General features: G+C 48.5%; 1 protein-coding gene and 1 non-coding gene across 2 annotated transcripts; one reads left to right on the top strand and one right to left on the bottom strand.

Annotated features, from left to right (window-relative positions):
* The first annotated feature begins 56 nt into the window (after positions 1-56).
* Positions 57-129, top strand: TRNAR-ACG (transfer RNA arginine (anticodon ACG)). Its single transcript has one exon. It is a non-coding gene; the product is annotated as a tRNA-Arg (tRNA).
* LIMD1 (LIM domain containing 1) lies at positions 100-27875 on the bottom strand. Its single transcript, XM_031590347.2, has 8 exons — positions 26537-27875; positions 20864-20965; positions 10611-10678; positions 9347-9409; positions 7865-7995; positions 6742-6793; positions 5990-6058; positions 100-5113 (listed from the first exon to the last, which is right to left on the bottom strand). The coding sequence occupies exons 1-8, from the start codon at positions 27639-27641 to the stop codon at positions 4976-4978; spliced, it is 1728 nt and encodes a 575-aa protein (XP_031446207.2). The 5' UTR covers positions 27642-27875; the 3' UTR covers positions 100-4975.
* Between the last annotated feature and the right edge of the window lie 44 nt (positions 27876-27919).

Genomic DNA, 27919 nt, shown 5'->3' with positions numbered 1-27919 from the left:
GCGGCGCGGGCGGAGAATGTGCTGAAGTGTGACTGGCCAAGACTGCTTTACGAGCAGGGCCAGTGGCGCAATGGATAACGCGTCTGACTACGGATCAGAAGATTCTAGGTTCGACTCCTGGCTGGCTCGGCTGCTCTTTTCTGTTTTGGATTTTTTTTTCCCCCGTTTTCTGCTCTCCAGCATTTTTTCCCCGTCCAAGCTAGGAGTGCTGCCCGCCACCCCTACGGCCTTCCTCCGGGCCTGCAGAGCTGACGGGCTGTTCCACGAACTTTCCCCAGGCCAAAAGCTCACCCCACGGCCTGTGGCAGCATCTCACCTCCTCAACCCCATCCCCTCACCTGCTAGATGGAAGAAGCTTCCCCACAGGCCTGGGGCAAAAGAGGCACTCCAGCACGGGCTCTCCATGTGGGCCTTCCCTCATCTGCCAGAAGGAAAACACAGCCCGTGGATTGCAGCGCTGCATCCCTGCTGCTGCCCATCGCCTCCCTGGGGCTGGGATGAACCCCAGGCCTCCCCATGGCAAGCAGGGCTGCCTGCCCCCGCCAGCCCTGGTTGCAGGTGGGACACCCACCTCACGGCTCACCGCTTCCCACAGTCAGCAATCAGACATTAGGAAAGACCACTCTGAGTGCTGCTTCACCGTATTGTCTTTAATCACTGAAACCACAAGGGCCAGGCCGCTGCTGCTGGCCTCCATTTTGTATAAACACCCAATGGCGCCGAACAGAGCGCCGTGCTGCAGGAGGCTGTGGTTAGTGACAGCAGCAGAACACTCCATCTCACGCTGTCAAGAAGCCGTAACGTACAAAATGAGTACCACAAGTACCGCTGGCCAGGCTCCGATTTGCTTTCAGGGCGCGTGGCCATGCTGCGTGCGTTTCCTTCACATCTTTCCTTCTCCATGCATCCCTCTGCTTTAGCACATCGTTTTGTTTGTTTATTGATCCAAAAAGTCAATTTTGGTGGTACTTTCAAAGAATTCCCAGGTATGCCTTGCCTGGAACAGAACTGCTCCAACTCTGCTCCAGCACAGATGTATGCAGGGGCACTGGGGCACGTGGTTAGTGGGCACGGTGAGGATGGGTTACGGCTTGGACTAGACGTTCACAGTGGTGTTTTCCAACCTTAACAACTGTGATTCCATGATTTGTTTCTTGTTTGCATGGAGACTCCCCACCTGAAGTCTGATGCAGGCAGAGCCTGCCTAAAGGATGAAAGGCGTTTGGCTTTAAGCAAGGACCTGGTTTTGCTGTTGCTGAAATAATAAAGAGGCAAAAATTCCAGGGAAATACAGAAGGGCTAAACATGAGAAAAAGAACCTGCAATGTTTCAAGGCCAGGAGTGGAAGGAAGAGGTGGAGGTCCCAGAAGACCCAGTGCTGAAACCCAAGGACATGAAATGTTTGCCCAGTGCTAATAATCAGCACAGGGAACACTTTCTTCTCCTGAGGGATAGAGAGACCCCTCATACTAACCTGCTTCACCTCTACCCTACCACTGCACTGCTGATGAGACACCACTGTTTCTCTCTGTGGCAGCGACAGGGCCCAAAGGAACAGCATGGAGCTGAGTCAGGGGAGGGGCAGATGGGGGTGAGGGACAGGGTCTGTGCCAGAGGATGGTGGGCATGGAACAGCCTGCCCAGGGCAGTGGGCACGGCCCTGAGTGCCAGAGTTCAGGGAGCGTTTGTACAATGCTCTCAGACATTGGGTTTGGATTTTGGCTGGTCCTGTGTGGAGCCAAGGGTTGGATTCAGTAGTCTTTGTGGGTCCCTTCCAATTCAGGATATTCTGTGATTCCAAACAATAGAAATTTAGAAAATAGAAATAGCTTGATCTAAGCAAAAATCTATTTAACACTGGCTCCTGAAAACAAGTTTCAGGGAAATCATCTGAATAACTATTTGCATGTGGGCTACCCCTTAGGAGGACAATGGGACTTCCAAGCATCCCTTCCCTTAAACAAGTCTGAAGTGCAAGCTGTAGTAGGAATTAAAAGCTAGACTAGCACATTTTAATTTCTTAATAAATAAAGACAAGATCCATGTGAATAGCAAACCCCAGTGTGAAGAAGCCAGGTGACAGGCAGAATTTAACGTACGTTGTTTGCAACTCTTTTGTAGAAGGAGCTGCAAAATGGAACTGTTCCAAATGGCCCAATTATACCTTGACCTCATTTTCTTGCCAAAATGACCATAGAAGGCCCAGCGGTATCTCTGAAGTCAAACGTGGAAAGGACTTCTCCTGGCCCAGCACTTCACTGTGCTGACAAACAGGGGCCATGGCATTGGCTGTGACTCCCCCACACTGGGCAGGAGGCAGGGATAACACAAAGCTCCAACCGATTCAAATCCTCACACACAAAAGCAAAACGAGTTAAGGCGCAAGCTGAGCAAGGCAGTGCAGTATATGCTTTAGCTTCAGAACCATGAACTCAGACACTCCGTTTTCAACAGCTTCACATTGTCATTTCCAGCACTTAGTAAACACATGAAAGGAGAGCATTCACACTTAATAATTTACATGGGACCTCAAACCTGAAAGTAGGACAGCCTGCATTTCCCCAGAATGGTCCAGAGGAGCAGAGGGAGGTTGTCAGAAGTAACCAGACACTGTGAAAGCGGAGGCCAAACTTTCCATTGCTTTGCAGGAGGCTCCTGCGAGATAGCTCACTGCAAACTGCTGGCTAGGGCTTTCTGCAAAGGAAAATGTTTTATTTCTCTAATTCTCCTTTCTCCTTATCTTAGGGGCATAGGAAAGGCTGTAAGAGTGAAACAGAATTTTAAACCACTGTTGAGAAAGAAAAAATCAGTCCTGCTATTGTTTTCAGATCTTCCCAAAATGAAGGCCAGAAAATATGTGTCAAAAACATGCTCCCAAACCAAAGAGCTAGCCAAAGCATCAGCTATGCAGCAGCTGACCTCAGAGACGGCAGTATCCAAGCATTTGGAGGCCCAGTTGAAAGCTGTAGGGAGCTCATGTATTTTAGATTAATTCTACCTCTTCTAACGTCACAGGTAAGGCTCGTTCTGCATACTGCAATGGGACGTATCCACCACGGGCTTTCGGTCACTCACTGAGGGGCTGTAAGTCCCCTGCAGGAATGGAGCCGCAGAGCCCAGCTTCCCACAGCTGGCATCCCAAGAAGCATTCCTAAGGGCAGAGATGCTCCCAGCTGGTGGGACAGAAAGCCAGCCCCACGCAAGTCCTTCCAGCTCCTCAGCCTAGAGGAGATAAACTGAAGCAGACGTGTAGGAGGGTGCTAGCAGGCTACCAGTCCCCATATTAAAGCAGATGCTCGTACTTCTGTTTAATCCTTTGCACAGTACCTCGCACCACTCCAAATGGAGAAGCGCAGTATTTATCAGCACCGACAGAGACAACAGCAGAAGGGCTGCTGAGGCGCCTGGGAGGAAAAGGCAAGCTGCTGATTGTTGGGGAGAAAAGCCCCACGATGGCAGGGGTAAAGGACAACCCTGCATCTAGGCCCAAAGTCCACGAGCCAGAGTGGAGAGAGGGTGAGGCAACCTGCAGCCAGAGCTTCACAGGACACAGCCCTCTGTCCTGCAGTGGTGGTGCCAGGTTGAAAAAAGAGGTTTTACCCCTGACAGTGAAAAAGGCAAGTCAACCGTGCTTCTCTGAAGGACTACTCTGAACAATAGAGGTACAGCTCCAGCTAGGTAATGAAGGTGCTCTGATGACAACGGTGTGAATGTCTAGCTACATTTGTGCTATGGGAAAAGATGTATGGTTGAACCACAGCCAGTTCTCAGTAAGAGCTCATTTCTAGAGTCTCAGTGCCACTGCTCAGCCTTTGCTTTTTCAACAGAATAGAAAAAAAGAGCCAAACTCCCAGTCCCTCCCTCAAATAAGCTGATATTATTTGTGTGAGCAAATCTGTTTATACCAGTGGCTGGACTGATATGAGTACAGGTTGTAGAGCTGGACTCTAAATCCCACTGTAACAAAGCCTTTAGAATGATCTTGAGCTTGTTCCCAGAGTTCTAAATAAGCACCACTATAAAATGGCTTTGTGCTGGGTAAACACTAAGGAGTGGCCAAGCTGAGGCTGAGCTGTGGGGACAAACCATGAAAACATCAGGCAAATATCTGTACATGGAGAACTTCTTTTCCAAATTGAGCTCTGTAAGCAAGAACAGGGATGGATTTCCCTCACGTCCACACTACCAGCATCCCAACCTTTCCAAACATAATCCTCTGTTCGTACTGTGACAAAGCAGATGGGTCCCTGTGTACTGCTGTGATATTCTAGCAGAAGCTCGTATCCAGTCATCACAGTAGCTTAGCCCAGCTTGTTCCAGTTTCTTGTCCTGTTCAAAATGGGATATTGTCTCCAGCTGCTAGGCAGCACGCCTGGGCTGTGCTTCGAGTGTTGGTGCTTTTACAACCACACTTGAAATACCAGAGTTCAGGGCATTCACTGGGAGGTCTTAGAACACTATTTTGCAAAGACTTCTTTATTTTCTAAGTATTACTAAGAGTGTGTGTCTAAAACCTCGCATTAATAATATGATGTCCTTTGGAGAATGTGATGAAATGTTCTTGTCAGGAATCACTTAGTGAACTGATGGAGCATTCCCAACAGGCAGGCAAGCCAGCCTCCAGCTTTTTAACTGTGCATGGCATGATCTGAGTTCGTTGGCTTGACAGCAAGTTGTACTTTCACTCAAGAATCTTCTAAAACGGCCCAAAGGAATCTCCAAGAAGCAGAAAAAGGCACGTAAGAGTAAACCAATCAGTTTAGATAACATGCCACATTCCTGGTCAAGTAGATAGAGTTTGGTACAGCTGGAACTCAAATGCATACAGACTGTGAATCCAGCAAAAATCTCTCGTATCTTTTCACAGGAAAATTGCCAACTGGAGAAAAACATGCACAGGAAATCAATGGTGGGTAGGGAGAGGGTGATCACATAACAAATGGTCTGTCAGGGCTCCCAGTGTCACCCACGTTGGCTAGTAGTGATGCTGGTACACAGCTGCTGGGGTTGTGCCATTCTCTATGTGTTTCAGATGACAGGAGTGACAAAGCAAATGGTCATCCAGAGGGTAACAGCGATGCCCATCTTCGTCATTCAGTTCCATCCCACAGTCCTGCAGAGAGAGGTCATGCAAATTTAATTAGACTATGTGTTTATCTCCCAGTGTCAACTGGGGTCTGGCTTGCAGGAGAATGTTGTGACAAGGACAGGAGCTCCTCGCCAGTGGCTCCCTCCTAATAAGTTCAGTATTTATTAAAAACAGGAGAACATCTGACATAGGCATTTTGAAGGGCAGCCTTGTATACATAGGTCTTAACTAGTTTGACTAAATAAGCTTTGTCTCATGGTGAGTTGCATCCCTACATGTTTTAAACATACTCATGTTTCCTTACATTCTCAGGTAGGATTCACCACTTTGCATTAAATTAATTGCAGCTGTACTGATGTGAAACTCACCTGCAGAGTCAGGGTTCCTTTCCACTGCACTATGAGCACAATGATAGAAGACATAGATATTTTAATTCATGTTACATAAGTATGAAGGCTCTCTGGGAAGTCCGCCATGAATATTTAAGAGCTCACATCTCTTCAGATTTTTGTGGCAGCCATATATCCTCTCCTTACCACTGACCCCACATTCACTTCATTCATTAAGTGAAGATAACTTACACCAGACAGGATCACTCATCACCTTAGCATTTCTGAACAGTCTGGCCTGGAAACCAGATACACTAATGTGATCTGGAGCTCAGGGCTTTCAAAGAGCAGCAAGAGAACCTTAGTGATTCACTACATTTCCTTCATTAACAAATAAACTGGATAGCAAGTGAACTGACAATTGGACTTTTGTCAGCCACTAATATTAAAAGATTTCAGAGTGCAAGGTCTGAATTGCTTATATACTGCCACTGGAAGCAGGGAGATTTTAAAATAACTGTTATTACCTCTTATAAGCACCCTCTACTCCCCTAGAAAGCTGCTGACCTACCTCGCAGTGATAACATTCCACGTGGTAATCCTTGTCCATAGACACAACCCGAATGGTCTCATCAGACCCCTGTAAGCATTCAAGCAAATGAGAAGAAATTACAGAGGATTATGAGAGGATTAGACACATGCACTCTGTAGATTGCTTCTTGTAACAATATCAGTGTTGAACAAATGCATTTTGGCCATTGGTTGGAAATCACAAATAATGCCACCTACAGTTATTTTTACAGTAAAGCTTCATCACTGGTTGCCTGCTGATATCTTCTAAAGCATAACATCAGAAACGTAGAATTCTCTGTGCTTACAGGTCACATCTATCCTAAAACATGTACTGATGATTGGATAACTTCAATATATCACATTTCTCAGCACTTTAAGCTGGCTTTTGCAAAGACCCATCTCCTCCAAATACGACAATGAGTTAGTCCCAGAGGGCGAGCATGAGCACCACCACCATTTTCTGATGTGAAGGAATGGTAGCTGTGCACAATGCTAACAGCAATATAATAGTGCAGAAGGTAATAAAGTAGCCTGGCCCAAGGGGAATAAGCTGTGTTATCAAGCAAAGGAAGGGTCATATCTCAAGGGCAGTGTACGAGCTTCATTTAAAAGGCAGCACTCCAGTGGAAGCAATTGTCTCTCCACGTCAACAAGGACACTCATCTTCACACGGGGTCAAGAAGGGAAGAGAGCAAGACCTGAGATATAATGCCTTCTCCCCAGTAGGGATAAATAATAAAAGGCTCTCACCTCGGAGGGCAGAATGGGAAGCCCACATGCTGCACACTTTGGAGCTAGAACTCTGCAAGAAGAACAAGAAATTGAAGGCAAGTTATGTCTGTTGTTGGTGATAAGACAGAACACTACAGCTGTAAATAATTTATCCACAGGAAAGCTTAACATCTCAAGATCACAAATTCAATTAGGATTGATTATAAGTAATGCTAGGTACACATTGCTCAATCAGACAAAAAAAGATTTTACATTTAGTGCCAGTAAAAAAAAACAAATAAATAAAACAAAACAAAAACACTGTAAAATTCCTGGCTATTATTAAGAAATTTGGAAGACATAATAAAGAGAAAGTGAGCAGAACTGGCTTCATAACAGCATATAAAAAGAATGAGTTGCCTTGCACCACAGCAGGAAATTTCAGGGAAAACACTAAGGGACTGCTAGATTCCTCAAGGCCTTGTACAGTAAGTAAATGAAGTTGCAAGGAAATACGTATCATTTCAGAACAACAGTGACACATGAAACACAACATAAAACAATTTCAGGGACTGTTTGAGCAATACTTATTATCTGTCTGCTCAGAAAACAGCAGCATGTTAGCCAAACAGGCACTCAAAATGTATGCTGCTCTAATCCCATAACTACTAGCTAAGAGCAGAGCTGTCAAAATGATAAGTGATTTTTCAAGTGGATTCATTAGTCATTTAATTTAAAGCTGGATAAAGTTCGCTTTGGATGTTCAGTGGTGGTTTCTAAAAACATTCTTTGAAACTCAGCCCTGCAACTAGTCCAAAGCAGCTCGTGTTGACTCCTCACAGTCTTCCTTCAGAGCAGACTAATGTCTTACATCACAGAATGCTGCACAAGCACTATTTCTCACCTACCTCAGAAACCACTAAACACTCCTTGTTTTGCAGAAAGTGCAGCTTAAGTATGGGGGTTAAGTGACTTCCTCAAAGTTACACAGAAGCCAATGGCAGGGCAAGAGGAAAGGCACAGGGAACTCTAGAGTCTAACCTCATCCTCAAACTCCTGGATTGTAATCCTCTATTTGTTTCACTGATCAGTAGTTTCTAAGTAGCTGTAAAGCTAAATTAGAGGCTTTATCATGTCTCCTCTGATGTTATTTTGTACTTACTTGTGGTAATCTCTGACACAGTAGATTTTGTTTTCAGTGTCTACAGTGAATGGCACACCATCCAGACACTCGTTGCAGACCACACATCGGAAGCAGCCTGGATGATATGATTTGCCCAGAGCCTGCAGGATCTGCAACAAACCAAGAGACAAGAAAGAAACATGTGAACAGTCAATACAGGTGAAATAACACACTCGCAGCTTTGCATCAGACACTGCTGCATGTTCATCAGCAGTACTGTGTTGGTTTTTTTTTCACGTCTTCTAAAAAATGAGTTATCAGGAAAAGGAAGGGCAGCTGGAATCAGTATGGATTGCCTAGACCTGAATTGTTAGTGTGGATAAGAAAGCAATTTATAGAGTCTCAGTTAAAACAGTTAGTATTACTGAGTAAAAGTGACAAGATTTAAAGGGAAGAAAATCATTTCTGAAGCCAACAGGTGGAGAATCCTTAGTATAATCACAGGTTAAAATGTACCAGGCCAAAAAGGAAACACATCTCTGTGTTCTCTGTGAGAGGCTAGGATGATTACTATTGCTAGGTTTTCCTATCACCTTAGATTTAAACCTTTGTACTCACTGGTGTGGCCTTCTAATTAACACAGACTATAAAAACCACGTTGAACTCAACCCGCTACATAAAACAGCTTTTCCAATTTTAATACTTTTGAGTGTGAGCAGGCAAGCAAAGATAATTAACAACAGGTATCAGAAAGGCTTGGGAGGAGTGCCATGATCACCCTGAAGGTCTTCATTTCTTTGCTACAGATTTAGTTTTACACCATCAGCTCATGAATTTGTCTCCCTCCCCATCACCCACAGCCAAATGCTGCCTGGTGCAGGCTGAAGGCCAGCTGATACCTTGAGATGTCACCTACTTGCTGCAAATCCTGAATGAATGGCAACCTGCAGGCTGATGGGAGTGCACATCTATTCAGTGGGTTTCAAGGATCTGGACAGATCGGAACTGAAGCTTGGTTCACACACTCTGACTCCCCAGAAAGTCAGTCCAGAGCCTTCCATCACATATACGAAGGCAGCAGCTTCATCCTCAAGGTACATGAAACTCACTATGCATGGTACATAGAATTGACTATCAGACAGACAGGCTTAGCAGAGCATGGCTGATGCCCCACAGCAAGGAAGCACTGCAGTGCCTCTTCTTTCTGCACAGGATTATGAAAACTCTGCTCAGAGAAGCCCAGAAGGGGATGAAAAATCTGAAGGCACCATTTTCAATTTGCACTGAAAACAGGGAGAACAAAGTCCTTACATCACATGCAACAGGATGCCAGCTTTGCTTCCTTTGCTTTCTTTGTTGCAAAAGCCAACAAAGGCTTAGTGGATTTTCTTTCAGCTACCCACCTTTCACTAAGCAGACCAGCAAATGATAACACACAGTACCAGTTATCAAAATGTTTTGTTGTTGGTACATTCTTCTAAAAAGATGTGGGATTTTTTACCTAAGGCAATAATCACTTACCATGTCCATTATCAAATGACCACAAATGAAACACCTGTCAGCTGACTGCTGGAAACCAGAGTACTGCAAGGACAAAAAAGAAGTGGCTTAACATTTCACAAGGCTAGTAGAGCATAAGCAACAGCTTATTGTAGGGCATTATTTGCTTGGCCTTTTCCTGTACTCCTTACACAAACTAAACTTTCCACTATTGTTTTTGTTTTCAGTATATGAAGCTGTGGATGGAATATTCTATTAAGACACCAGACTTGCAGTGTTCAGAAGGAGTAGATGGTCCTGTAACTTTCAAGTCCTAAATTTATTTTAGCATATATGCTAATACTATAAATTCAGATCCACTTATAAGACTTAATTCTTTATTTGACCATAGGAATCTACAAACCAGGAGCTTAACTGTACTTATCACATGCTCACATCACAACATTTGCCAAATTCTACTTTGAGTTACACCTTTCTAGGTCTATTAAAGCTAAAGATAAGGAACCGACTGTCATCCCCAAACAAACACCTCATGCACTACACATTGTCTGTCTAAGGTTTCAGTCCTGGCTGAATGGCAAACTGGAAAAACTGAATACTTTAGATGCATTTAACCAATTTTCTGTCTGTGCAGAATATACTGGTGAGAGAAAAGAAGATCAATTTACTTCTCTCTGATAGAAATCACTGCACGCCTCCATTAAGTAGGCAAATACTTTTTCAAGTCTCAATGATGGTTTAATCTACAAGGTCTTGGAGGTGAGGAGAGGGGCTATGGCTTTTTGTATTTTCTGTAGCAGCTGCAGTGATGCTTATCTTCTACCAGCCATGGACCAAGGAATTGGTTCACACTTAAATACATTCACACAAACCCATTGAGGGTAATAGAAAGATATCCATTAGGATGCCCAAGCAAAAGTAGTTCACTGGGAAAGGAAATTCCCTCATTCATTCTTCTGTAGCCATTCATCTTGCTCCTGTCTCCAAGAAATGGTAACAAAGCCATACTCTGAAGATGCCATCCCAAGAAGCTCCAGCTCTGCTATGGCTTCTGCACTGTGACACCATGGCCTCCCACTCAGCTACTTGCAGTGCCACATGTGGGCAGCTACCATGTCTCAGAGCTGGCCAATTTGCTCAGTTTGGTCTGTCAGTGAGCAGGGGAGAATGGCCAGGCTGTGCAGGAGCTGTGCAAAACACAGGCAGAGCCACCAAGGAGAAAGGCTGTGCATCTCCTGTGGAGGCTGAGACATGATGGGGGCACAAGGGTCAGCTGCGTGCTTACCAGGAAATCTTCCTCACAGAACACCTTTCCATTGACGAAATAAAAGGCTTTTCCTCTCAGCTTCCGACCTAAGGAAAAAAAAAACACAGGCAGAAGGGAAAGGTCAATAGAGAGCAAGGAGAAAATGTGAGCAAAAATTGGACGCTGAGAAGTGATAACTGAAAAGTGACCCACAGCAAGGACATCAGAACACAGAAGTCCTACAGCTGGAGCAGAGCTTCCAGAATGTCCTAACAGAGACAAGATGACAGTTATCCCAGAAGAGACTCTATACATGGGAAACGTGTGTATATATATACATTTATATTTACTACAGCTTTTGTGTTTATGCTTTGCATCTGCATTCTGTTTTCAGTTCCACATAGTACAACTACAACTACAGTACAGTAAAACAGCTCCCACTGCTACTCCTAAATGGAGGCCTTGGCTGGCTTGGTCTACAGATGTGGAAAACACAAGGCCTGGACTCACCCCTTGGTGCTTTAGGACCGTGGCAGCCTTCGACCAATAATCACGCTGGCTGCTGAACATTAAGAAAAGGGAGAAGTCAAGCAGAGTTCTTTCACTAAACTAAAGCCTTTGCCATCTGCTGCCTACACCAGAGGGCACTCTCTGGCCAGGAAACACCTCATGATGTTACACGGGAAACCGAGGCTCCAAAGCAGCTCCAACTTTTGGCAGTGAGCTCAGAAATGTTTAACTTCAATCTTAAATTATGCGATAGCGTGGGCTCCGGTGATCTTCCCAAGTGCCTTCCCCTTTTTGTATGCAACATCTCTCCTTAAAGACAAGTGGGCAGTGGTGAGGGAAAACATGCATGGAGCTGCAGGATGAGGATGTTTCTTCAGGCAGCAGCCCCAGCGGTGTGTGAGCAGTACTCATCCAGCAGAGCAGCTGAAGCCTGGATCGCTGCTGCTGCGCCATTCCTCTACGGTGACAAAAGCAGCATTTACAGGGCTTTCTGCACCCAGTGTATTTTTAACCTGGTGACATTCAAAGGTCCAGACTGACGGCGACAGGCCTTTGGGGAAGCCACTGCAGCCAGCGCTGTGCAGCCCTCTGATGAACACAAGGCCTTGACACACCTAGGAACGCTAGGGCATGATTTGTCTTTGTCAGGAGCAATTGCTCTAATACACGTCCTAAATTGTCAGCTCCTGACTGCATTTCACTTTCACTTCCTCTTGAACTTAGCTAATCTCTCATTGAAAGAAATCAGACAGTTACAGTCCTTCAGCATTTCAACTCCCTCACCCACTCCCCCAGCAGGAAGTCTGAGCTGCATGCTTTCATGTTCTGCTCCCTCCTGGACTGACCTACCTAGCTGCAAGGCCTCCAGCATGGCCTCAAAGTCACTTCAGCACCAATTTCAGAATACTGCAAGCTTAGTCACCAGTGCTTTCATGCTAAACAAACACACTTGACTTAACAGCTGACCACAGGATACCGCAGGGCTGCACTGTCAGGATGTCAGTGCTTTTGTCCATCATTTTCTCAGCTGGCAGCTTCTGAAGATGCTCAGAGAGAGCTTTACCAGGGACTTGCAATGGATAAGGGAGGATGCTGGACAATCCTTCATTTGCTTGTCACGGAGCTGGTTCTCTTTTGAAGTTGCTTTTCTATTATTTATTAGGACAATGGGGGTCACAAACCAATGTTTGAAAATGAGATCGCTCTCAGTGCACGCAATGATGCAGGGCTGTGTTTGGACTCCAAGGCTCTGCATGGCTAGAGAGGCAGCAAGAACCTTACTTCTCTCTTATCTGAACATGGAAGAAGTCCTCTGACATTTGCACAGCAGTTGGGCAAGTCTCACTGCAGGCTGGCAACTGCTCCTGCATCCCTTCCGTGCTGCCAGCCCTGAGTCTCTATCATTACAAAACCAGTCCTTCCTGGAGTGCTGCAGATGTAAGATTTGGACATTACCAATGGCAGGTGAATAGGATTTCAGTTTCCAGATCTTGCAGGTGACAAGTGATCTCTCCCAGGGGCCTTGGGACCAGAACACTTTAGCACCTTTATCAGTGACACAGACAATGGGATCAAGTGCACCTTCTGCAAGTTTGCAGATGACACTAAGCTGAGTGGCACAGTTGATATAGTAGAAGGAATGGATGCCATCTAAAGGGACACCATCCAAAGGGACATAAACAAGCTCAAAAGATGGGCCCATATGGACCTAATGAGGTTCTGCAAGGCCAAATGCCCTTGGGTCAAGCCAATCTCAGATATGTATACAGACCGGGAGAAGAACTCATTGAGAACAGCCCTGTGGAGAAGGACTTGGGAGTCCTGGTAGATGAAAACCTTAACATGAGCCAGCACTATGCATTTATGGCCCAGGCCAACAGTATCCCGGGCTGTGTCAAAAGAGGAGTGGCCAGCAGGATGAGGGAGGGGATTGTCTCTCTCCTCTCTGCCTTTGTGAGGCTCCACCTGGAGTACTGCATCCAGGTTTGGGCCTCCAGCACAAGAAAAATGTGGAGCTTTCTGAGGGGGTCCAGAGGAGGACCACAAAAGATCATCAGAGGACTGGAGAACCTCTCCTACGAAAACAGGATGAGGCAGCTGGGCTTGTTCAGTCTGGAGAAGAGAAGGCTGTAGGCAGACCTCATTATGGTCTTCCAATATTTAAATGGAGCTTATAGCAGAAGGGAAATCAGCTTTTTGCATAGGGAGATAGTGATGGGATAAGGGGACAAGGGGGGATGGATTTAAACTAAAAGAGAGGAGATTTAGATCAGATGTCAAGGGAAAGTTTTTCACTGAGAGGATGCTAAAGTGCTGGACTAGTTGGCCCAAAGAAGCTATGGATGCTCCATCCCTGGAGGTGTTCAAGGCAAGGCTGGATGGAGCCCTGAGCAATCTGATCCAGTGCCTGATTTAGTGGTTGGCAACCCTACCTGCAGCAGAGGGACTGGGTGGTTTCTGAGGTCCCTTCCCATCCTAACCATTCCATGATACTATGATTCGGAGCACAGAAGACCCACCAGGGCCCAGCCAGTACATGTTTTTGTGGTGCCTTCTGTGGATGCTGACCTTGACACCACACCGTATGGCTCCTGCTGTGTGCCCCACACTGGGCAGAGCATCAGAGTTCTCCTTCATTCCTGGTATCTGTCCCACTTCTGCTGGCTACCACCACAGCTGCACGTGGTAGTGAATGTGACACAATGTCTGCTCTGAGACTGGGGCTGCATGAAAGGGTCACTTAGAAGCCGGCACACAGCCTAGTTCAGCTGCGACCAACAGGCAGGTAACCCAGTTCAGATCAAAGTTTGTGAACCCGTGGGCAGAAGGACAGGAATAACTGTGCCACGAGAGCAGCCCCATTACCAGTCTGTCTCTCTCAGCTGCATCAGCTGGGCTGTAAAACTGCAAAACACTCTCTGCACCCTCACAAAATTTCAAGTAGTAAAAACAAACTCAGAGGAAAAACAAAACACCCAAGGCCTGAAAGCCAAAAGCATGCTTTGGAGCATGTAGCAAAAGTTCAGCTGCCCATAACAGCAAAGCAACCACAGGCGAAGGCAGAAATGGCTGTTCAAGGGGAAACACTGAAAAACCACAGCAGGCCACGTAACAAGCAGCACCTCTCCTCTGCTAATGGCAAACCATTGTGAGAAGACATTTGAATGCTTCTATTTTAAGGGAACCCCAGCATTATTCTCTGAGACTTCCAGCACTGGCTTTTGACCCCATGCTCAGTCATGCTCCAGAGACAGCTGCTGTGCCCCCCACAATGCACATGCACTGGGCAGCAAGCAGTGCTCTCCTCCCAGCCCTGCACCAAAGGACTGCCCCCAAAGTGGTCAAGCATACACAGGAAAAAGGAGGGCAGCTTCTACCTCCCCAAACAATGCCCCCTGTGAGATGTGGAGGCGATCGTCCCTCTGTACTCAGCACTGGTGAGGCTGCACCTCAAGTCCTGCGTTCAGTTTTGGGCCCCTCACTGCAAGAAGGACATCAGTCCTGCTGTCTGTCCAGAGAAGGGCGATGAAGCTGTGAGAAGTCTAGAGCACGAGTCTTATGGGAGCGGCTGAGGGAGCCAGGATTGTTTAGTCTGGAGAAGAGGAGGCCCAGGGGAGACCTGATCACTCTCTAAAGCTGCCTGAAAGGAGGCTGTGGTGAGGTGGGGGTTGGCCTCTGCTTCCAGGTAACAGTGACAGGGAATGGCCTCCAGTTGCACCAGGGGACATTCAGGTTGGATATTAGGAAGAATATTAGGAGAGAGCAGTGATGCAGTGGCACAGGCTGCCCAGGGAGGTGGTGCAGTCACCATCCCTGGAGGTGTTGAAGAACCGTGTGGATGTGGCACTGAGGGATGTGGGCAGTGGGCATGGTGGGGATGGGATGATGGTTGGACTAGGTGATCTTAGTGGTCTTTTTCAGCCTTAAAGATTCTGTGACTATGCAGCAAGGTAGGAAGCACTCAGAGAGAAGCTGAAGCTGTGACAGGACAAGGTTTTGAGTTGGGAATTTCATGTCCTCCCCTACATACTACTCTTGTTCCCAGCACCACAAGCAGTCACAGCAGCAACCTCTCCAGAGTGGCAGAATTAAATGCACCGCTTCACTCTCTGACCATAGAAATAGCCTTGCATTGAAGCTAGACAAGAGAACAATTTTTCAAAGTACAGAAGGCCACAGTGCAACCTGAGACAGCACCTAGCAAGTTATCCACAGGTACTGCTTAAAACATTATGAGGAACCTCCTATAATCCTAGAATTGTAGCAACCCAAGTGGAAAGGGACCTCCAAAGATCATCAAATCCAAGCTTCCATAGGCAAGGGGAGCCTGGAGATGATCATCTAGCACTCTGTCCCACCACACCTAAATCCTTATGGCACAGCACAACCAATATTATGCCTGTTAACAAAAAGCAGTGTTTTTAAGATACCTGCTGGGGAACTCAGGGCTGTGCTGAGCCCTCACAGCAGCACTGCCCTGGGATCTGGCCAGAGGAGGAACACGTAGCACAGCCCTGCCATGGCAGCTGCCCTAGATTTTCTCCTGCACAGCAAGTTTGGCTGCCATACCGCAGGGGTTTCTCACCAGCGAGCTGAGAGCTCAAAGATAGAAAGTCAGTAAGAACAAAGCAGCATTAGAGTGGAGCAGAAACAAGAGCTGATGCTGCTCTGTCTCCCAACAGCCTGTAGAGCCTGGCACGTCTGAATCTCTTCTGAAAAAATGCATCATTTCCTGCACAGCCTATCACATGATAATTGTATTAAAGGGATGTTGAGGGAGGATTCCTGGCAACACCTAACACTCCCCACTTTGAAGGCCCGCACACTTCTCACGCGTGCCAATCAGCACAGTGGTTTTGAGTTTGGAGCCTGCACAAGCCAGATACAAGCAGCAAGTCTTGCCCACGCTGGAGCAGCTTTTGCATCTAAAGACAAGCACACACACACACTGAGGGGAACTCACTTCCCAGGGCTGTCAGTCTGCCTGCTCAGGACTGTGCTGCACTTGCTTGCAGCAGTATTTACAGGTGCCAAAGAACACCTTGGTCTTGCTGTTCCAGCAGCTGTACACCAGCACAGGGCATGCTCACACAATGTAATGAGCCCAAAGACACCACGAGCTACTAGTTGTGCTTAATAATCACTGCTGCATGACTAATTAGCCCAAGCAGAGGACTATGCTTGCGGTTAAACTGATGCAATACCTTACTACCTTGTTTAGTAAATGACCCTTGATACCTCTACAAACAACTACATTGTGAAATGTAGTGAGAGACAGCCAGCTGGTGTTAATTCAAACTCTGCCGCTGGAACAGCAACCTGTTACCCTTACACAGACATCAGCAGAGATCTCAGCTTAAATAGAAGTTACGCAGGCATGCCAAAGGTTGAACCCTGTAATCTGGCAACATGCAGATCTCCACCTCTCTGCAACAAGGGGACAAAACCTGGTTCTGCTGTAGGTTCTCCTGCTGCAGTTGAATATCAAACCCTCATTTGGACCACCTTGCAATTTCTTTCTAACTTCCGTGCTCGCCTACTGATTTCCTTCATAGTCATCTCTGACACTTCCCTTGCACTTTTTTAGCTTTCAGATTTCCTCTGAGGACCCAGCGGTGTGAGCACAAGAACCATGTGCTCCCAAGTGCGTGGGGAGCAGAGCTGGTGCTGTCGGATCAGAGCCTACCTGAGTCCTAGAAAGAAGTGCTAAGGCAGCACAAGGTAAATGACATTTATAAAAGGGCTCCTTCCTAGCTAAGGAATAAATAACAACACCTGGAAATACCTGTGTTCTTCAGGGTTCTGAGTGAGTGATTACACAGAATCTTGACAGGTTAATGTGTAACAAAACAATTTTAAGTTAAAACGTTTGTCCAACAAACTGAAAGAAAAGCAGGATGCAAGCAGATGCCTCAAACCTGCAGCAAACAGCTGTCTGACTTCTGAGGATGTTTTTTGAATCTATTTTCACAGCATTCATATAAGGCAGATATTATACAGTACCAGAGCAGCAGAGAGACCACATTTTTTTCCCCTCTCCCCCTCCACAGAAAGCTGTCCTATTTGTGTGCCTGCCTCGTAACAAACAAGAAGATAAATGAGACTCCGATGCCAAAGTAATCATTCTAAATCTGTTGTTTTGACCTCTAAGCCAAATTTTCTGCATTACATGCCTGTGGCTCAGATAATACAGTCCATTTTTTTCCTGACAACTGAACCCTGTAGCATATGTATAGCTCTGCTCTACCGACTGCTCTCTTCCACCATTTATCTCTGAACATACACGTAGCAGGAAACACAGGGTGTAGGAAATTCAGCACCAGGAGGCATTGGTGCACCCACCCCTTCAGAGACACTCAGCTTTCTGTGTCTGGGAAACCAAGGCACCATCTGGACACAAACCCAACTACGAACAAAATTAGAAATCCTTGCTAAACTGAAAACAGCAAGAAGGCAGATATAAATATCTGGAGGACAGTATGCTTTACCTTAATAGGTAATTTGGTGTATTTTATTTATTGGAGGGGAGATGTTCAGTGTTTCACCAGAGCACAGATTTTAGGATTGAAATCACTTCTCAAAGGCAGCCTGCACTGGATGCTGTCCAAGACGAACTCCACTTGACCCTCAGCACACAGCCTAACTACTTACTTTTCAGATAGAAAGCAGAGTTACCACATGTGCTGCTCAGGACGTGCTTTGCAGCCAGGCAGGCGACACTGTCCAGACAAATGTATATTTTCCTGGCAGTTAGAAAAATCTCATCACGTTTACCACAGCGGCTTCACGGTGCAGAGCATTGAAGGCACTTTACCCATGATGAAAACCATTTCAATTTGTGCAGGGGGGGATTCCTCACAGTGGGCTCGTTTCACAACTACAGGGCAGGTTGGTGAGCCATCCCAGCCATCAGCAGAACAGCTGCAGTCCAATTCAGCCTGGCTACACCTTCACCAACACGGCAGGCCAGGAGGAAAGGCCTGATGGCAAGAGGGGACATGCAAATGTGCCCATGGCTCCCCACACCTTTGGGGAGGCTCTGGGTAATGGAGCTCAGGTAGGGGCAGGGCAGGGGCACCCTTACTCATGTAAGTTTCAGTAAAGCTGCAGCATCCTAGTCACTGGGAACCCTGCTCTGAGATGTCACCGTGGGCAGAAAAAGGCCAGCATCAAAGCTGAGGCACAGCAACAGCATTCATGGATAGCGACATGCAGCCTGCTCCCTTCTGACGTGGCAGATGGGACAGACATTTAGCTGGGTCCACTGTGACAGGACAAGGGGAAATGGTTTCAAACTAAAAGAGGGGAGATTTAGATTGGATGTGAGGAAAAAATTTTTTACAATTAAAGGTGACTCAAAGTCAGACTGGACAGGGCTCTGAGCACCAGATGTAGCTGTAGGTGTCCCTGTTCATTGCAGGTGAGCTGGACTAGATGACCTCTAAGAGTTCCTTCCAACTCAAATGATCACGTGGGCAGGAAGGACTCAGGAGATGCTAGCAGGCTGACCCAACACAGAGCACACAACAGTGCGACAGGGAAGCGCAGAGGCCGGAAAGAAGGGAGCAGCGCTCTCAGAAACGTGCAGCATTTGAAGTACATTTCCTCTTCTCTTTTACCAACAAATCGCCTGGGAGCAGGGAGGGAAGGGGAGAAGTCATTTCCTTGATCTGCACGGTATGGCCTTTTTGTTATTGTGTGGCTGCCAGTGGCTGGACTGGGAAGGGAAGAAGCAAACACATCCCTGAAGTCACAATGCGCAACCTGGAGAGCGGACACTCAGCAGATTTCTGGCAGTCTGCAGCTCTCTGGATTGTGGCCATTAGTTAAGAAGCGCTTTTTACCACAACATTCACAGGAGAAAAATATTTCTGTCCATCCCCTGCAGCAGACAACCACTGCTGCCTGAAAGCACATGGAAAATGGCGGCAGACCTTGAGCATGGGTCAAATGGTAGACTTGTTCTCTCACAGGGATACACAATATTTTCTATTCAGAGAAACACTGTTATTACTCTTTCCAAGCTTTTTTTGTTTTGTTTTCCCGCTGGCATCTTCCTATTTGAAAGCCCCAACACAGCTCCACAGAGATCACAGAATCAGAGAATATCCTGAATTGGAAGGGACCCATAAGGACTGTGGAGACCAACCACTGCCTCTACACAGGACCACCCAAAAATCAGACCACAGATGTTTCAGACCAGAGATGCTTCAGTTATTCGTGGATATGCAAGCAACATAGCTCTGCACTGCTTGTCTCAGCCTCTTTCCATCTTTCTGGCCTTACCTGAAGCACAAACCATTTCATCCTGCACTGGAAAGCTCTGGAGAGGTTTGCCTTTCAGAACAAGCAGCAAACAGCTATTTTTTCAGCTCTCACGAACACACCTTGTTAGGTATGGAAGAAAACTATTTCTTAACCAAACATACAGAAAAAGAAGTGACCACTAAAACCTCTGCAACCACACATAACTCTGTAGTGCTCAAGACAATAGAAGTTCTAAAAGAAGGACACAAAATGTTTATTTCTAAAGCCCCAGTTGCACAGCTGTAATTTTAGAAATTTAAGACAGGTGGAACCTGCTGCTGGGTTATTTATCACAGGAGATCTGTGAGGAAGGGCAACCCGGAGGCTGCTGGGGCACGAATGGAGAAAGGTCCTTGAAGCTGCAGCCAGGGATTATTTCTGAAGATTTCAAGTCAGCTCATAAGAAAGGACAAAGGGGCAGACTGCTGCTGCTGAGCCTATAGGGAAACTCATCCTGTGCTAACACCCCTTTTCTTTTCAGTTTTCCTGCCTTCAGCCAGATGACAGCAAAGCAGTGCACTGCCAGCATAGGTGAGGCAGGGCAGTTGGTGCTGGACAGCTGGGAAATGAGCTGCAGTTCAAGGTTCAACTACTATTAGAGAGCACACACATCTTTCTATATTTATTCCTGCTTTGCAGCTCCAAATAAAACACCAGGCCTTCCAGTCCTGATGAGTTTACACTTCTAAATAAAACACAGGAGAAAAAAACCACAAAAGCTCAACCTGGAAAACCAAACTGATACATACATGAGCACCAGATGGATTATTATTATTTTTACCACTGCCACATACACAGCTACATTTCTAAAAATACGCTACTAGCGTATTCTGGGGTGAAACATAACAAAACTCAAAACCACCACCTTATAAACACAATTTGAAATAAGAAGCCTGGTTTCTCAACCCAGCTCCATAGCAAAACTCCTCTTACTTTATTATATTATTTTAAATGTGTGGTCTTTAGCAGCAGGGGATGGCCAGCTAACAGTGAACTGGGTTGCCCACCACACAGAGGTGAATACTGACATGCAGAGAGCATCCTGCCAGCAGCTGGCTGCGAGCTGTCTAACGTGGTGGCACAACAGCTGTAAAGTCTTTCTGGACACCAAAAAGCCCTGAGTCCTAGTTAGGGCATACTTACTGCCACTTTGAAACAAAGCACTCGTATAAATAAGAAAATGTGGCTATAGTTGAGAGACAAAGGAATGAAAATAGCCTCCCGACACATCAGAAAGCAGAAAACAGACACAATTCAAAATCTTTCCTAAATGCCTAGAAAAATCTATTCAAAAACGAACAGCGAGCACTGTTGCAGAGGCACACAGCTGCAGCAGCCTCCAACTGGCAGACAAATGAATAACCGCATCCTTCTGTTTTCCCCCTTACTCCAGAAAAATATTCGCCAGAGGAACACATTACAGGGCTTGAGCAGCTTGAGCAGCTTTAGCAGCAGCACCAGGCAGGGTTACTTACTGCAGGCTCCACAGGTGAAGCAGCCGTCGTGGTAGAGGTTGCCCATGGCCTGGCAGGCCTGGTTGGCTCCATACACCCCTTTATTGCACTTCACACAGGTTCCTACAAGAGATAGAGGGCAAGAGCGGTCAGGAGGAGGTCTGAGGAGCACAGTGGTTCATATGGGGCTGGGTGCTTCAGTTGTGAGGGTCACCACACCTGCCCTGCAGTGCTCTTATGAAGAGTGGACACCATGTAGGTGACATGGGTGTCATGAATCCTGAGAAATGCTGCCACCGAGGCCATCCAAACTGTTTCCTCAGTCCCAGACTCCTCTTACAATGGGATGTGGACAGGAAGGAGCCATGCTGGGGCTCCCAACACATCAGGCCATATGGGCAGGACAGCCTCCTGGAGATCCTTAGTCATACTGCGGTTAGCAAAGCTTTGCTGCTTTTGGGTATTGCATGCTCCACAGCCATCGGAAAGATCTCGTCAGAGCTGGGGAGAAAACTACTGGGGAGCAGTGCTGGAAATAACACCCATGCTGATAGCCCAGGTTTGGTTTGCAGTCTCTTCCCACTGTCAGAGCGCTGCCCCAAGCCCTGCTATGCTCAGAACCTGAGCCCACACCAACCAAAGCCTCCAGGGAGGTTGCAGAGGATAAGAAGTTGCTCTGTTTTGGTCACATCGGACCTGAGGGGAAAGGCTGGCCTGGCCACAGGCCCACCCCCACATGGGCTGGCACAAGGTTTGTGGAACGTGCTCTCTTCAAACTAAGCAGATTTATCTCCATTATCTATTGAAAGAAACACTTTAAGAAAGCAAATATGATCAGTAACGAAAGATGAGATAAATCATGCAAGCATTACCACACACACAAAAAAAAGACAAGATAAGAAAAAGTTGGCTTTTCGCACGCCTGTGTTCTCTCCCAGGCATGTAGGATCAACTCCAGCCCACCAGTTGTGCAATGCCCCAGCACAGAAGCAAAGGCCAGCTCACACAGCTCCCTTCTGACTGCAGCAACGCAGAGCTGTGAGTGGAAAAACTGCAGGTTTTGCTGTTTAAAACCTTCTTTCCATGATATCCACCAAGCTTTCCAGAGAAACGACACGCTGGAAGTGCCTGCATTTTTCCCCTGTCTGTGCCAGGGAGCAGCTGCTGCACAAAATTATCCGTGTACTCTGTGTACGAGTAGCAATGAGCTCCCTTCCATCCATCCTGTGCCCGTCCTGTTGAGGCTGTGGAACGCAGGCAATGGCTGTGTGCAGCCCAAGGGGACAGATGGCCTGGCCATATCCTGCGGTTGCCCAACATCCGCCATCCATACCCACCCCTCACTGCCCCACGCCTCTCTCCCTTCTGCTGCCCTTCTTTCACCTTCTGCTTAACCCTCCTGTCCACTATTTAGCCCTCCTGGGACACGGAAAATAAAGACAAAGAATGAAAGGCCATGGTTACTTCACCATGCTTACATGAGTGTCAGTTTGAGTACACAGTCCCCCAGTAGCAGGCCCCCAGGCTCATGTGGCATTACAGGGGAGGAACAAGAGGTTTCTCCCGCAGCACAGGGCGGTGAGCCTGGAGCACATGCGCAGCACCCAGAAATTCACACTCGAGTGCACAGGCAGAAAGGCAGCCGGATCTGGAAAGGGCACGGGATGCAAACTGCTGATTTCAGTCCAATTTCTGCTGGTTGGGCAGCTCAACCCAAGCAACAAAGAAGCCTCTGTTCCCTGTCACATCGGACGCGTCACGTGGAAGGGGACGAGCCCCCAGGGCACAGCGTCCCTGTGTCCAGGGAGCCAGAGCCCATCGCTGCCAGCAGCAAGCAGCGTGGCTGCTGGGATAGGCTACCAGACAACCTAAACTATCTGCCTGTCTGTCCAGGATGTCAGTCCCAGCCCCAAAGCTCAACACATGGACTCGTGCTCCCACAGCATTTCCTCTGAGTGCTGCTATGTCACATTTGCTGGGAGGTTCACACTGCATCCCACTCGCTAAAAACTCAATGCAGAGGCAGATGAACACCAGGAGGTTGGATTTATGCTGTGGGACACCTACTTGCACCCTGAGCCTGTATACAAACACCTCTGGGATCACCTTTCTGTCCGCCTGGGCACACCACAGCCAACCATAAATGCAGCCTTTGGGCCCCAAGGCAACTTGCCCTTACCTTGCTCCCAGCTTGTGCAGGGAGGAGATGCATGAAGTCACAGCTTCAGCGTTCCAGACCCCAATCTTGAAGACCCACCAGTGCGTTCCACCACAACCACCACGACTCATGCACACATTATTCAAAGACTGCCTGCTGAAATAGACTTCCCTACGTCACACCCAATGTGATGCTTTCAGTTCCTCTGTCTTTACATGACACCATCTCCAAAACCCAATGCCACCTCCCTGTGGCTCACCTCTTCACAAGACCCCACAGTCAGCACTGAGGGGACATGGCCTTCCCACACACTGCATTTCTCAGCAAGCTGCTATTCCCTACAAAGCAACCTCATGTCTTATAGTGCTGGTTTCAAGACCTGTGTGAAACTGAGTGCCTGGAAAACAGGACAGCCTGGCCCCATCATCACTCAGTAGCATCACTGACTTCATTACTCATAGCGATGAAGTACCCGAAGAACCACAAGGTTGATAAATGTAATTTAAGCCCTATCTTTGCATGCAGTGTTGAACCCCAACTGCACGCAGTGCTGGTGAAATACAAAGTGCCATCAAACTCCTCTGAGACATTTTAAGTACCTTACAGGGATGTGAAAGGTGATGTGAACTCCAGTGCAAAATGAATGAGAGTCCTTATGACTTTCAGTCCACACTGCAACACCATCCCAGCCAGGATATCTATGGATCTCTATCTGACCTCCTTCCTTTTTCTTTCCTTTTGTTGTAGACTTTTGCTTTACAAACCCAGCTAAGCTCCCATGAGGAGGGCTGCAGTGTGCTCCCAACACAATGCACAACACCAGCTCCACTGTGCACACAGCTTCCAAGCAGAGCTGCTGCACTCGGGACTGATTCCACCCACTTGTACACACTGAGGCTCCAGGTCTGCACAGCACTTCAGCTGCTCACCTACAATTCTGCATCTATTGAGGGAAAGAAACTTGTGGATGTGTTAAGCGGATGGTTGCTGGATGCTGGGGGGGCAGCCCAGAGCTTTGCTGCCAAACGAGATGCGTGAGGCCCTGCTAACGTACCTGCAGCATATCAGCTCTGCTGTGAGCAATAAGGAAGGAAGTCAAAACTTAACACCTAACAAATATTTACAACCAGAAAATCATTTGTAAGTGTTGTTTAAGAAAACCTCTTCGTAACACTATGGATAGGCTTTATCAGATGGAGACTTTCATTTAGCTGTATGAAGTGAGTACTGGTCAAAGCACGATGCTGCATGCTACAGCCCTAAAGGTATCTTTTCCTGCCTGTGGGTGAAGGAACCCCAGTATCAGTGATTTCTGTCAGATCTCTGGCAGTCGCAGCATGTTGGGGGCAGTCAGGCACCTCTCCTTGCTGGATGCTCCCTGGAGTGGACTGTGCAGGCTGTCCTGGCTTGCTCCCAGCAGAAGCCCCAGGCTGGAGCTCTATCTGCTCCTGAGGGACAAGGCAGTGATGAAAGGATTGCCCCCCACCCTTCAAGTGACACCCAAGGCTCCCCACGTCCTACATAAACTATGTCAGCACTTGAAGGCATGCCTGGAGAACCCAGATTCCTCCAAAGGCACACACAGCCCACATCGCTCACATTATTAAAAAAACAAAAACAACTTTGGCTTTGTTTGTTTCTTTCTCTTCATTTATTCCTACTCTAAGAGATAAATGTGCTGCGTACAGTCAGCAGGTGCTGACAGATGACCAGGCTCCCTGCTGCTCTTCAGCAAGACATCCTACCCACATTATGCCTCATCCCTGCTTTATCCTGTTCTAGGATAAACCTTACTAACCTTCATTTTCACACGGTGAAGAAAAAAGCAGCTCCTTTTCTACAGACAGAGTTGCTCATGATAAATATCTGATGCAGGCAGAGATGGACCAACAGTCCTCTCACACAGAGTTGAGGTCCCAACGCCCTCTTGCAAACCCCCACCCCACCCCTCTGGCCCTCTCTCCCTGCTCTCACACACCAGGTGCTGTGCAGAGCCTGCTGCCAGAGCCCTGCCAAGCGGCCCGGCTGGGAGCCAGGATTACTGACTGCTCCCTCACTGTAAATGTCCTGTGAGACAAAAGTCTCCCCCCGCTGCTGCCACCTGTTTTGTGACAGAAAAGTACAAATAAATCCAGCCTATTATTCCATCTGCCTGCTTTCTCACCTCATTCCCAAGCACATTCTGTAGCATCTATGATCCCACTGGCTTACTGGCAACCAGCAAAATTCTCACATTTTTGCACGCTGTCTCCTACAAGGTTTCTCTCCAAGCCTGTGCTCACACACCGCTCCTCACAGCAGCACTATAGTGAGGACCCATGAGCTCCTTGGAGCAGCACACTCCCAGCTCAGCACGCAAAGCATCAGAGCGTGCCTCCAGGCTGCAGCAAACCCAGTAACGCAGCAGGACACATCACTTTTCTGCCAGAGGACAGAAACTTATCTGCCTGCCACAAAGCTGAACTCGATCTCAAGCCCTGAGATAAACAATCACAGCAAAGCCCTCTGCAGGCAAGTGTATTGCTCGATGCCAAGAAACACACTTACTATGCAATTTGCAACTAAATGCTCAGCGTGCCTTCGCTGCGCCCACCCTGCTGCTAAATCACAGAACGGCAGGGAGAAAGGAACACTCACTCCGACCATGACTTTTTGCTATCCTGTGGTACTAAACCAGTTTGGTAGGACGCTCCTATTCTCCTCCAATATCCTCACATGTAAGCGGTCTCTTTCCATCACAAAACACCAACACAAACCTGTTGGTCTGCGCAAGCTTTTGGTCTACAAGTCAACTGTTCCTCCCAAATACATGCAACCCACTCATCTTTTGAGAGCCATTGAGGACTGACACCTGGGGCACAGAAAATCTGCTGATTATGGGAAACCCTCCTATCCACAAAGCTTCTCTCTGAGGGATCCCTCAAGTGTGTAGTCAGCTCCTTCAGGGTCACTCCAGCAGCAGCTCCCTCGCAGGTCACACATCCAAGGATCACTTCAGCACAGCCACGTGCAGGAGCCTCCAGGGCAAGTACTGCTGAGCACTCATCCTCCTGCAGGTCTGGCTGCCCCTATGGCCTCCTGTGGGCCCAACTGCATTCCTGCCCCACATGGCACGTAGGTGTGATGCTGTCCTGCTCCTTGGCAGGCTTCTTTCCATCCAAACATGCAAAGGTAACATACTTTGAGGACACAGAGAATGGTCAATGTTGTGAAGAGAAGACCCTCCTGAAGGGAAGAAATTCCTGGACAGCAATGGTGGACCCTCCCAAAGGCACTGCTCCAGCTGGTGCTCAGCAACTGTCCTCCCTGCTCATAGCTGCTGTGCTATGAAACTTAAGGATTAAAAAGAAAGCAGCATTGAAATAAGAGTTTCCAATACCTGTGATGAGTAACGGTTAAATGAAAGAAATTGAAAAGACATAACCCAACAGCAGCAGTATTGACACACAATGCGAAGGCGTGAACCTGCCACCACACACAGCGAGGAGCCATCTCACACCTAGGCACGCATCACGTCCTGTTGCAGCTGTGCTTACCGAAGTAGTCAGCCTTGGGCCGCGCATCCATCTCCTGCTCCAGGCGCTGAGTGAGTGCTTCTAGCTTCAGCTCTGCTGCAGACGGCCCCTGCTCTGGCTGCTGGAGGGTCTGGCAGGGCAACTTCACCTTGGCCACGCTGCAGCCCTCCGGGTGTCCGCCATCAGGATAGAGACTGCTCGTGCCATCCTTGAAAGGCTGCTTTGGCATATCTGAAGTCAGCGGCCCACGTGCTGCTGCCAGGTGTGAGGCACCCAGCTCAGGGCCGCCGTTGGGCCGGTGGTTGTGGCCGTGGGCCACGAAATGACCGGAGGGACTGGGATGGACGCCAGCTTGCTGGTAGTCCACGCTGGGGCCCCCAGGAGCAGAGCTGGGTGGCAAGGGCCGTGAGCCACCCTGGTACCACAGCTGGCCGCCATCTGTGGTTGGCCCATCCACACCGGCTCGTGGCCCGCAGGGATCGGTGAGGGCCAAAAACCCTGCGCTGGGTTGTGCCGCAGAGGCTGAGAAGGAGGACCTGTGCTGCAGCGTGGCCGCTGGCGCCTCATCCGAGGGACCCGCAGGGCCACGCACCTGCGAGAAGGAGGAGGACCTCTGCCCAGCTGGCTTCAGCTCCTGGCCCTGGCTGCCCCGCCGGTCATCGCCGCCATTCTCCTGAGGGTCTCCGCGGGGCTCCGCTTCCCAGCCCCGCCGCCCAGCCTGGGAGCCGGGGGACTGCGGCTCCGCAGGCACAGGGAAGGCTCTGCATGTGCCCGGCCGCCCGCTGCCAGGGCCCTCAGCTGCCACCTGGGGCAGGGGGCCGGCGAGTGAGCCCAGGGGCGGCTTGGCACCGCGAGAAGCGGGCAGGCCGGGCCGGGGTGCAGCCAAACCGGCCCCACCATTGAGGGAAGCGGTGGCCATCAGCATCTCCTGCTGCTGCTGCTGCTGCTGCTGCTGGAGGTGGATCTTGGCCATCTTGGTGGCAAAGACCCGCCGGGTCTCCTCGAACTCCGGGTTGTTGCCGGCCGCCCTGTCCACTCGAAAGAGCCCGTCCTTGGAGGCCTCGTACATGTTGAGGTCCTCGATGAACTTGCTGGCCTCCAGGCCCAGGTCGTCGTACTTGTCCATCCCGCCCCGCTCTCCGGCTGCCTCCACCACCACACGCTGGGGCCCGCCGGGGCCGCGCTGTGCCGGGCGGGCCGCCGGCCCGGCTCAAGTTTCTTTCTCCCCTCTTTCTCGTCCCACTTCCCGCAGCGCACGGGGCGCGGAGCCGGAGCTCTCGGCGTGCCGCGCTCGGCGGTGGCGGCAGAGCCACGGCGCGGCCCCGGCTGCCTCCCGCCGCTGCCAGTCCCGCCCGCCTCGCCGGGGGCGGGAGCCGGGGGCCGGGGCGGAGCCGGCGGGGCGGT

This window comes from Phasianus colchicus, chromosome 6, assembly GCF_987193195.1.
Source record: "Phasianus colchicus chromosome 6, bPhaCol1.hap1.1, whole genome shotgun sequence".
NCBI lineage: Eukaryota > Metazoa > Chordata > Aves > Galliformes > Phasianidae > Phasianus > Phasianus colchicus.
Note: the sequence above shows the minus strand (reverse complement) of the source record. Positions and strands in the feature narration are given on the sequence as shown.